The following is a 12,487-nucleotide window of genomic DNA, read 5'->3' on the forward strand; positions in this document are numbered from 1 at the left end:
TACGTACTAGATGATTTCTCCACAAAATAAGATTTTTATATTTTTTTGGAATATTGGCCAATACCCTTTGGAGTTTTACAAACATGTTGTAAAATCCAGAAATGCAAGAAAACAATTTTTTTGGTGTTTAAGAAATCCATGCGAAAACACATTTTTAAAAAAAACTTCCAATATTTTTTTTACATAAAAAAAAACGTTCTAAAACATGTAAGGGTATTGGCCGTATGCAACACACAAAAAAAAAACGTTTTTTTTATATTTTTTTTTGAAAACACAAACATCACGGTTAATCCAATTAAAGACAACAAACCCAACCCGGTTACTGGCCCAAACCAGTAACCGGTTCTGCCACAGTTGCATGCATATGCATGCTACAGTGGGAGGGTAATTAACTAGGCAAAAACAAAGAAAGAAAGACTTAACTGCGAGGCAGCAGCTGGAGGCGAAGTGGGCGACGACTGGTTGCTGCTCACGTCTCATTTTCCCCTTGTATGCTTAATTTATCCTCCAGGTTTAGACGAGGCGTTGCCATGCCAAATCATCCCAACTACGGCTATGATCATGCCCAGAACCACATGTAGATTAAGACCATCTTTTCCAAAGAAAAAGCATCCCATGATCAGCACAAGGATCGTCTTCATATGACAGCTGCGAATCCTTCAGCCTCCAAAATAAACCAAATCCACATCACAATGTCCAGCAAGCAACACGCTTCTCGTAGTAGCTCAAGAATAGTGAAACGGAGAGATGGAATTATGCAGGAGAAGAGGGTGTTTTGACATGTCAAATGTTGTGCGTTTGAAGCAATTTGCAGTTACTGTCTTTGCTTTGCTTTGGAAGTTACGGTGATGTTTTTTTTCTTAAAAGAGTCCTGAAGATTTCAAGAGAGAGGGGACAGTGTATGAAGGCAGTAAAAGGGAGTTGCAATCGGGGAGATGGAGGGGAGAGTGTGCGGCTGCTGTGGTTTGGAGGTTAGCTCTTGGCTTGTTTGGCTGGCGGCAAGGCAAAAAGAGTGTCAGGGGAACTCTGGTTGGCTGAGAGGGGAAGGAAGAGCTCCAAGAGAGAAAACGGGTTTAGGGTTTTTTTAACTTTAGGGTTTTTTTGTTTAGCTCCCTTTTTTCTGAAAAATTGCCCCTTTCTGAATATCTCCTCTTTTCACCCCTCTCTGAGGGTTCATTTATATAGAAAATCTGTGCACGTGCTATTCAAGGAAATATTGCAATAATCATTACAGAGATTGTCTTCTATAACCAGCACCAACAAATCCTATATATATGGTATTTTATATTGCAGTGATTATTTTCCATAACCAGCACGAATCAAATCATATATCTATGGTATGATTATTTTCCATAACCAGCACGAATCAAATCATATATATATATGGTATTTTATATTGCAGTATTTATATATGATTCGGTAATTATCTCCTTGACATATTGCTTCCTTGATATTAGCATTGATGCTTTATGTTATCGCCACATGTAAACCCTTATTATTAATTTTTTATTATTTTATTTATTTTGTATTTGAAAATTTATCAAAATATGGGTCAAAAATTGGGTAGCAACAAGCATTATCAGTTCTAAAACCTTTAATGCTAACCCCAAATTGATTCCTTATCATATTTGTAAAGTTTGGAAGGATATGACTCACATCAGATTTTCTTTTAAGAAGGTAAACCCAAGTCATTCGGGTGCAATCATCAATAAATGTTACAAAACCTTTTGCTCCTAAAATATTAGGAATGTTATATGGACCTCATATATCTGAGTGAATTATAGTAAATGGAGACACAGATCTTGAATCACTTATAGGAAAAGGCACTCTATGGTGCTTTGCAAATTCACAGATTTCACAATGAAATTGTTCAACATCAAGATTTTTAAATAAAGATGGAAACATGTTCCTAAGAGTCTTAAATGATAGATGTCCTAAACGACGATGATGATTCCAAACATCAATTTTATTAGAATTAACTGAAATGAATGATAGAGAAGGGGAGTTACTACTGCTGCCTTGCACTCCAAGCATGTACAGCCCATCCTTGACTCTAGCTTGCCCAATCGTCCTCCCCGTAGCTAGGTCCTGAAATATGCAGTGATCAAAGAAGAAAGTTACACTACAATTTATGTCTTTAATTAGTTTTCGGATAGACAACAGATTTGCAGTAAGATTAGGAACATGTAATACTCTTTTAAGAGTAAATTCAGGATTAAGAGGGATTGTTCCCTGGCCTGCAACAGTGGTTAGAGATCCATCAGCCACTGTGATTTTCTTACTGCTAGGACAGGGTTGATATGATGTGAAGGCACCTGCAGAATAAGTCATATGGTCTGTTGCACCTGAGTCAATGACCCAAATGCTGGAATGGTTCTTGTTTGAGGCACTAAAGACATGAGAAATTGGAATTTTACCATTTTGAGCAAGAGAGCATGATCCAGATGGTTTCTCCATTGTGTTGAGTAAGGTTCTTAGGCGTTCAATCTCCTCTTTGTTGAATTCTCTCACCTCTAGGGTGCTGGACTCATGTGCTGCCTCTTCTGAATTTGTTAAGTGTGCATGTCCTCTTGAATGGTTCCATTTTTGTCCTCCATTACGCCCCATCCTTGGTGGTTTTCCATGGAGTTTCCAGCAGGTCTCCTTTGTATGACCTGTTTTCTTGCAATAGTTACAAAACTGATCATCCTTAAAGAATTTTCTCCCTTCAGTCTTCACCACTTCTGCACCATTCATGGCATCACTTTGGTTTCTGCTAGCATCACTTAGGTTTCTACTATTAGTTATCATCATAGCAGAACCTTCAGTATTTGGAACCTCAAGCATCACAGTTCTCCTTCCTTCTTCAGCCCTTATTATTGAAAATACCTCATTGAGTGAGGGCAGGGATTCCTTTCCAAGTATTTGGACTCGCATTTGATCAAATTCTATGTTGAGTCCTGCAAGAAATTCAAAGATCCTTTCTCTTTCTACATAATTCTTTAAAATCACAGCATCCTCACTACATTGCATCTTAAAATCCTGATAATAGTCCAATTCCAACCAGAAACTTTTCATAGTATTGTAATATTCAATAACCATCATATTACCTTGTTTGGTCATTGAAAGCTTCATCTTAATCTCATAGATTAATGCAGCATCCTTCACTTTAGAGTAGGTCTATCTCACTGCATCCCATATGTCTTTTGCTGTAACCAGAAACATATAAGGCCCACAAACTTCTGGCATAATAGAGTTCCACAGCCATGACATAATCATGGAGTCTTCTTCATCCCAAAGTGTAAACTTTGGGTCTTCTAGACTAGGAGGATTGTCCATCAAATGATTAATCTTTCCATTTTCTTTGAGAAAGGTTTTTACTATCTGTGACCACTTTAGATAGTTTCTTCCATTCAGTCTATAGGATGACTGTAAACTCTGGAATTCCCCTGATTTTTGGGTTTCTTTTGTAGTGGTTTCAGACATGTTTTTTCAGATCTGAACAGGTCTGTTAGAGCAAGTGACTAGAATTGTCAGGACAGATGTGAATGGGAGAGGAGGAATCCCAGATTTAGACTCTGATGTAGAGAGAGATAGGCTAAAAAAAAGATAGGCTCGGTTTAGGCTCTGATACCATATGGAGAGTTGTTAAATTCTGACTTCTCACTCTATTTCATAATGAATTGTTGAATATATACAGCATCTAAATATCTATATTAGAACAGCTATTAACTACACATAAATAGGTATTATTGCTAGGTTCTGATTTATAGGAAAGGATATCTGACTTTCTATTTTTACTCCCAACAAATCAGCTTCAAATCTGCCTTAATTACTTCAGAATCTTCAACAAGAACTACTGCCCAGTGAACAGTAGTAGGAGAAGCAACAAACTGATTAACAACATGAACAACATATGCAATATCTGGACAAGTAATGGTGAGGTACACCAAGCTCCCAACAATAATACGATATAAAGTGAATTTGTCAAAGGTAAACCATCAGAAGAAGAATACATTACATTAACTTCAATGGGAGTGTCTACAGTCTTGTTATAAGTAAGTTTAGCCGGCTCAAGAATATCTATAACATATTTTGACTGAGAAAGAAGGTAACCTCTAGGTGAGTAAGCAACCTCAATACCCAGGAAATATCGAAGAGAACCCAAATCCTTCATTTCAAACTGTCTAGCCAACTCTGTCTTCTCTTTAAAATTGAGATACCATCAATGTTCACACACGGATATCGCGGCGACCGATTAAAAATTTATCTTTGTGGAAAAAGAACATGTATCTGACATCTTGTTCTTTTAGGGGAAAATATCTTATTCAAGAAGAGAAGAGAAAGAAGAGAAAAGAGAGGGGGAAGGCCGAAAAAAGAAGAAGAAGAAGCAGATAAAAGAACAAAAAATAGAGGAGGGAGAGGAAGAAGAAGGAGCAACACCGCCGGCCGTCGCGAACCACCAGCGCCGCTGCCTGTCGACTCCAGCAGCTCCGCCAACGACAGCAACCACCGTAGGTCATCCCTTCTTCCCTTTTATTTCTCCGGCTTTGTCCCTGCCTGCCCTCCATTGTTCACGTAGCATGTGAACAGTGGAGGGCACTGCTCACATGGGCTGGGTTGAGCCCAGCCCACGTAGTTGGGCCAGGTTTTGCCCAGCCCATGCATTTGGGCCGGGTCCAGCCCATTTCCAAAAAAAATATTGTTTAATATTTGTGATTTCCCGAGTTTTTTTATTGTGTTTTGTTTAATCTCGATCTATCTTTTGTCATTTCAACAATACGAATCTGGTATTAAAATACCCGGTTTTCATCAAAACTTCCAAAAAATAAAAAAAAATTAGAAAAGAAAAAAATATTTTTGTGCATACTGCCAAGTGTCTCAAAGCTAAAAAATCATATTGTGTTTTTTCATACACCAAAAAACAATGTTTTAGCATGCATTTTGGCTTTAATAACTAGTTTATTAAAGTCAAGAGAACACTAGCCAAAATTTCAAAAAACAACAAAAATTTTATTTTGTTTGTTTTTTAGTATCCGGGGTACGTAATTACACGTAATACGTATTCTGGATATTAAATTATGTTTTTTTTCGGACGTAGAACGATTAGGTTTTACTCCATTAAGATAAGAACCTCCTTATTGAGGAGGGCTTTTCTTGAACCACAGACAGACCGACAATGGGAAACCACAAGAAGGCTTTAGATTTTATCAGACAACAAAACAATGCAGCTTACCTTAGGTAGGGCGTAGTTGGGGTGCTAATACCTTCCCTTTACGCAACTAGTCTCCGTACCCGATCTCTAAGACCAGTTGTGGTTCCTAGTGACCAGAATATTAGGTGGCGACTCCCATTCAAATTTTCCACTGATAAGAGACAAGAATTCCTTGTCTCTCCATATTTGCCAGATAGACCATTACCAATTTTGACTTGAGGGTGGACAATCGCCGCGACGCCGCACAAGTGTGACAAAATGGCGACTCCGATGGGGATCTTGTGGACTAAACTTTGTTTTTGTCTGATTATTGTGTTTTATTATTGTGGTTTGCGTGTTTATTTTTTATGTGTTTCCTTTCTTTATTTCTCACGCACTTTAATTTATGTACATATGTAACAACCCCGATTTTTCTACATTCTTTTTCGCGATATATTGAAAATTTTCAAGTAAATTTTTTTTTGTGATATACAGGTTCCACCAAAATTTCTATCAAAATTTCGGCAGATTCTCCCCTATACTGGTAGGTCCCAAGTTATCGACATATACCCTGTTTACACTTCTAATATCTCACATCTCATAACTCAAAATAACGACCCAATCATCCTGGGTCTCCACCCAACTCATTATCATTAACACAACACATCTTATTCAATAACATCATATAATATAGTTCAAATGAAAGATTCAATTTCAACTATAAATATGCATGGTCAAATAGGTACTAAGAGTTTAAACCATTAAAGTAAAGACATCCATTCAAATTTATGGATTAATATTACATCTCAAATTTTATAATTTACATAGTCAAAAGCAAAAGATATCTAAACTAGCATTACCCTTGACGCGACCCTGATGAACCTGAAAATAGAAATTAACATGTAAACATAAATATAAAAGATAGTAACAAGCAATAACAATGGCAGATAATAATCTCTACGGAATTTCTTTTGATATATAAAATTAGGCATAAAACTCTTTTAGAACATATATTTTCCATCTATTACCAATATCCATCTAATATCCTATCTCATTTGCCAAGAATAATTCCATCTTGGAAATCTCAACACAACTCAACGGTTTGTGAACACCATCTCTTTATAAATCAATTCTCACTTGATACCAAGATATTCCTCTCTTGGTATTATTAGCTTATCTCATTCTTTTGGAATAACTAATCAATATTTTCCCTTTTCTGAATCTGTTGCTAAAAGGTAATCGCTGAAACTAATAAATCTCATTAGTATCATTAATCTTCTAATATTGGGCTAGACTAATCAATTTAAAAAATACCGGCACCGATGAAACTTCATCGATACCATTAGCAATCCAAACCTGGATGGCTAATCAATGCCATTTGATTCTTCCATTCGTACCGAACCCCTTTTATTTTTCTTATTAACATCATATGCATTGTAACCACGGTTGCCAAGTATCTTTTGCCCACAATCTTAGTTATCGACACTACGGTCACTAAGCATCCTTCACATAACCTTGGTCACCCTCATCACAGTGCCAATTATCAATTTATGCCCTTAGCCACCATCATTATGGTGTTAAGTATCATTGTAATATATCCTTAGCCACCAACACTATGGTAACCAATTATCTATCAATTCCCCTCCAATCTCCAAGTCATTGTGTCTACCCAATAACCACATTAATTAATTTACTCAACATGTTAATCATATATTAATTATTTTACTCATAACATTTAGAATTTACTATTTCTAGCTTCAATCAATTAATTCACATAATCTTTTCAAAACTTAACTATCCGACTAACTCATCTCGATTGCCAATAATTCTGGTAATTTCATATAATTACCCACACTTTTGGTTAACCTTCCTCGGTTACCAATACATCTGGTAATTCCATACGAATTACTCAGCCTCCAGCTAACTTCTTTTGTTAGTCAATCAATCCTATAATTCCATACGAATTACCCCATATCCAGTTAACTTTCTTGTTAACCAATAAACCCAGTAATTCTCTTAATTGTCCAAGAAATCTGGCTAACCCATCTTGGTTGCCAAAGTCAATCCGGTAATTCCATACGAATTACCCAACATTCAGCTAACCTCTCTTGTTAGCCAATGAATCCGGTAATTCCATACGAATTACCCAACATTCAGCTAACCTCTCTTGTTAGCCAATGAATCCGGTAATTCCATACGAATTACCCAACATCCAGCTAACCTCTCTTGTTAGCCAATTAATCCGGTAATTCCATACGAATTACTCATCATCCAGCTAACCTCTCTTGTTAGCCAATCAATCCGGTAATTCCATACGAATTACCCAATATCCAGTTAACTTCCTTGTTAACCAATATACCCGGTAATTCTCTTAATTACCCAAGAAATTTGGCTAACCCATCTTGGTTGCCACAATCAATCCGGTAATTCCATACGAATTACGCAGCACCCGGCTAACCTCTTTTGTTAGCCAAATAATTTCAGTAATTTCTCTTAAATTACCAATAATTCTCATTTGTAATAATCACTCAACTTATTCATTTGTTTCATTCTTTTAACATCAATTAAACACACAACACAAATATTTAAGAAAAACTAATAATTACAAAATAAGGTGATGAATCACCTACCTAGAATAGGTGCACGTGTTGCCATTCCATGCAATTGTCCAGTCCCCACAGCTTTCCCTGTACCACCAGGGATTCAATTTTTATCAACAATACAACCAACATCACATCTTCATTTAGTTCTCATTCAACTAGTATTCTCAAACTAATCACAAGGAATTTTCTTTAAGATCTCATACTCTTACTCATTTTAATGTTTATATTCATTCTTATAATTTTGTTATCAAAACCATCACTCAATAGCAATTCCAAGCAACGATTAAAAATTGTCTAATTCCGATCAATTAAGCTTAACCAACCCAGAACACTATCTAGTGTCTTAATCATGACTATAGTTGTAAAACTCAGTTTTGGGCGTGATTTATCTCTATGAAAGGCTAAACATAGAGATACAACTTTTATGAAGAAACTAACTCCAAATTATTTTGTTTTAAAGCTCAAAATCAACAATCACAATAGCCCCTTCTTTACAGCAAAAATTTTGGACAACGAGGATTTTCATTCCTTGGAAATCCTTTTCAACTTCCAACTTATTTTCATGCAAAATCAACATCATCCAAGGTCATTTGGCATCATTAAATCACAAATTCAAACCAATTCTAAAGCAAAACATTCAAACAATTTCCCTACCTCTACAATATAGCAAGATTAGACCAAAATAAGAAAACTCATTCCTTTTGAGATTTCTCCTATTATTATTATTAATACAACAATATGATGAACTATTCATTTTCTTTCACTTTCTTCTCGTGCGATTAAACATATACGGCAAACCTTAACAATTAATATTCTCAGATCATTATCACAACAATAATTTCACCCTACTAATTGGGATCCATGACAACCTTCATTAACTAACCATTTGCTAAAAACACTTATGGCTAGCTTTAAATATGTTTTATTTTTCAAATTTCTTTCATTTCAATTTCTTCATGGTTCCAGCCCATTTATATCCACACACCCAATAAGTTAGCTTTCTATTAAATCAACATGTTCATATAGCAATGTTCCTTACTATTCTTACACAATAATCATTCTTCCCCTCATATAAAGAATACACAATTAATCTATAATAATACTAATAACAAGAACATATTTTACCATTACATCTTCCATAAAACCTACACCAACACAATTCTAATTTCATCAAAACATGTATTTAATCAAGCTTACTACATTTTGCCAAAACTAGCAATAGATTCAAAAGGCAATAAGTCATCAACCTCTGATTATTGTTTCAAACCCAACAGTCAGACTACATATCATAGAGTTGTGCATAATATATCTCACAATCATAATGATCCAACGGTTACATCTCCCTAGATCTGAAGAAAACCGAGCTTACCTGAAAATGGACGAGCTACTGTTCAACATGCACGAAACCTTGCCGGAGAAATATTTTCCGATCTCCACTGTCCAGAATGAAGGTAACATCTAGGCATACAAGAATGAGCATGATCCAACGGTGGAAGAGAGAGAAATTGGTCGGCGACCAAACTGCCCTGCAGGTGCATTTCCTTTTTGTTTTCCATGAAATGCCAGATGATGATTTCTGTCAAACGGATTGTGTTCCATCCAATCGCTCCGGTCAGTTAGTAGAGGAGTGTAATGAGAACAACATATCCAAAAATAAGCATGATCCAATGGTGGATCCCAAAGATATGGCCACCAGAGCATTATTGGTTTTCTCCAAAATCTGCAGCTCTCTCCCCTTATCCGCTTTTCTCTATTTTTTTCTTTTCTTTTCCTTTTTTTTTTAACTGGTGGCCTCTTTGCAGTTTTATACGCACCTTTTTTTATAATTACAATTTTGTCCCTCTTTCATGCTTTTATGTATTTTATTTTATTTTTCATGTAAATTATCTGGTTATTTATATTTAAATCGCTAGTCTTTACCAAAATCCGATTGGGATGAGATATTTAACCAAGGTAGGAAAACATATTAATAGACTTCATACAAAATTTCATCCCAATCTGACGGTTGAATTGAGAACTCTGCTTCCTAATGTAAAATTGGTCAGTTCATAACTTTTCATAAATAATCTAGATTTTTCTTGTTCAATCTTCACAAAAAAAAATCATATTAATTATCATTCTAAACCTTTAAGGTCGTTTAATTATTTTGGAATGTATTCATTTTAGGATTTCCACCTTTATTTATTTATCGGGCTTATTATCATTTTCAAAATAACATCACTGATTTTTAAGCGATGCTTGCACCTTCAGTCCTACCTTCATTGTACTATCATTTATTATAATGTATTCTTTATTACCTCACTTATTTCCTAAAAAATATTTTGTCATTTTTCTCATTATTTCATCCATCAAAACACGTTACCAGTTTCTCTGTCCTTATGAATTCTAAACCAAAATTCATTTTATGAAGGTCATCTCTTCCATTATTTATCTATTATTTCTAATCTTGGTTTCCATCACTCATTGAAACATTACCACTTTCAGTCTTACGTTTACACATCTACATATTTAAATTATAAATTTCCAGGGGTTTCACAACATATTTGTTCATGCATTGTATAGAATTGCTTCATGCATCACATGCTTTAATTTTTTGGAAAGCACATGCAAGCTTTTAAGTTAGGTGGGGAATTAGCGATTTGTCCTATGACTATTGGTCAGGGTTTAGTTGCGTGAAACACCCAACTCATATCTGAGTGTCTGCTTGGTAATGGTGGGTATACGTGCCTTAACCATTTCTCGTAACGCCCATATACTGTCTTTACAAAGATCGTCACTGGGCAGATATAAGACCCTTTTGAGACCAGGTAGAAAACTTACCCATGTACACTGTCATAACCCAATTTTTGACCCTTTTATTTTAATTATTATTATTATTTTATTTACTAAAAAGGATAAAAAATGATGATAAAAAAATAATAATGATGAAAAACAAGCGAAAATAAAATAAATGAAGAATGAATTAAAATTTGGGTTAAGGGCAACATGATTGGAAGTTTTGGGGTTTAATTAAACTTTAGAATTAATCTAATTAATCCAATTAGGGGTTTAATTGGAGAATTGATAAATTTTTAGACTTAATTAAGCTTGAAATTAATTTAATTCATCCAATTAAGGGTTTAATTGGAGAATTATTAAGTTTGGAGACTTAATTAAGCTTGAAAATTAATTTAATTAATCCAATTAGGGACTTAATCGAAGAAATATCAAAGTTTGGGGTTTAATTGGGGTCTAAATTGCAAAAATTAAAATCCAAGGACCAACTTGAAAATGGCGCAGAAATGTAAGGATCCAATTATATTTTAACCAGGGGTTTGATTGCAAAATTAAAAGAATTACAAGGACCAAATTTGCAGCCAACAAAACGGGGTCGTTTTGCAACGACTGTTCACCGTCTCTTTACTCTGCAACGGCTCTGCCATTAAAGGCAGAGACGTTTCGTCCGTTGGCAGCCAACACGGACGTTTTCTTCATTGAAGGCGTCGGTTACGGAGCATTTAGGGTGGGGGGCAACCGTTACCACCACTGAGGCTGTTGCTGGCTCTATAAAGGCTGAACAAAGGTGACCTCACAGAAGGAAAAAAGGAAAAGAAATAAAGGAAAAAAAGGAAGAAGGCAAAACAGAGAGACGGAGAGACAGGGAACGAAAGAAAAACTGGGAGAGATAGAGGACAGAAACCCATAAAATAGAGACCAATACAAGCAGTAAACCCAGAAAACCAACACTAATATCATCGTCTTCAATCGCCCCCTCCTGCAAACCAAAAAAACGAAGGACCCAATCAGCAAGCCGTGTCCTTCAACATCACCGAAACAAAAGGAAAACAGAAAGGGGAAGGTCATACACAGACGATAGCAAAATCACTGTGCCGCAAGCCTCCTCGCAATCTCCAGAAGCAGGTAGGTCGTTCTCATCTTCTTTTCATTCTTGTTTGAAATTGTGCAATTGTGAAAATAATTAGGTGTAGAACTTACTGCCTTGAAATGCACAAACGATAAACAACTGTTAAGGCAGCACCTCTAATTGCACGCGTGAATTTGTTTCACGCGTGCACCTTAATTAACTCAGCCGGGCTGGGCCGGCTGGGTCCAGCCCAGCCCATGTGGGCTGAGCTGGGCCCAGCCCCCAAATAATAAAAAATAGAAAAAATAGAAAAAAATAAAAAAATAAAAAATAGGAGAAATAGAAAAATATATGTATGCATGAATAAAAATAATATAAATTTACCGGTTTATTCACCAACGCCAGAGTCGGGAGTAAAATACTGGTTTAAGTTTATATTATTTTTATTCGTTATATTTTATTTTATTTAGCAAGAAAAAAATATATGTGCATGTATGAAAAATAAATTTATTTATTTATTCACTGACGCCAGAGTCAGGAATAAAAACATTGATTTAATTTTATTTTTTTTAACTACATAAGAAAAATAGAAAAATATGTGAATGCGTAATAAAATGAATTTAGTTTATTTGTTTATTCACTAGCGTTAGAGTTAGGAATAAAAAAATATTAATCTAAATTTATTTTATAGCTACGTAATAATTACCAACGCCAGAGTTGGAATTATCTGTAGTCGAATATTCACTGACGCCAGAGTCAGGAATATCGTGAATAAATCATCAGAATGTAAACCAATAAATGTTTAGCAATTTAAGACAAAACCAACAATGCAGTCTACCTCAGGCAGAACGTTTAAGGGGTGATAAT

The 12,487-nt window shown here is 35.4% G+C and overlaps 1 protein-coding gene and 1 long non-coding RNA gene across 2 annotated transcripts; both read right to left on the minus strand.

The window, feature by feature from the left end:
• Positions 1 to 1,811: 1,811 nt before the first annotated feature.
• On the minus strand, positions 1,812 to 3,307 carry LOC133675776 (uncharacterized). The gene is made up of 2 exons (XM_062097251.1): positions 2,418 to 3,307; positions 1,812 to 2,088 (listed from the first exon to the last, which is right to left on the minus strand). Exons 1-2 carry the CDS (start codon positions 3,112 to 3,114, stop codon positions 2,054 to 2,056), a joined length of 732 nt encoding a protein of 243 aa, XP_061953235.1. The 5' UTR covers positions 3,115 to 3,307; the 3' UTR covers positions 1,812 to 2,053.
• A 4,380-nt stretch (positions 3,308 to 7,687) lies between these two features.
• LOC133675722 (uncharacterized) lies at positions 7,688 to 9,238 on the minus strand. Its single transcript, XR_009835463.1, has 2 exons — positions 9,146 to 9,238; positions 7,688 to 7,860 (listed from the first exon to the last, which is right to left on the minus strand). It is a non-coding gene; the product is annotated as an uncharacterized LOC133675722 (long non-coding RNA).
• Positions 9,239 to 12,487: the final 3,249 nt, after the last annotated feature.

The sequence above is a fragment of the Populus nigra genome, chromosome 16 (assembly GCF_951802175.1).
Source record: "Populus nigra chromosome 16, ddPopNigr1.1, whole genome shotgun sequence".
NCBI classification, from domain to species: domain Eukaryota; kingdom Viridiplantae; phylum Streptophyta; class Magnoliopsida; order Malpighiales; family Salicaceae; genus Populus; species Populus nigra.

Coding starts and splice junctions, on each gene's coding strand:
- LOC133675776 (XM_062097251.1), bottom strand. CDS start 3,114: ATGAAGCTTTCAATGACCAAACAAGGTAATATGATGGTTATTGAATAT. Junction 2,089..2,417: donor ATGCTCTCTTGCTCAAAATG/GTAAAATTCCAA, acceptor TGCATATTTCAG/GACCTAGCTACGGGGAGGAC.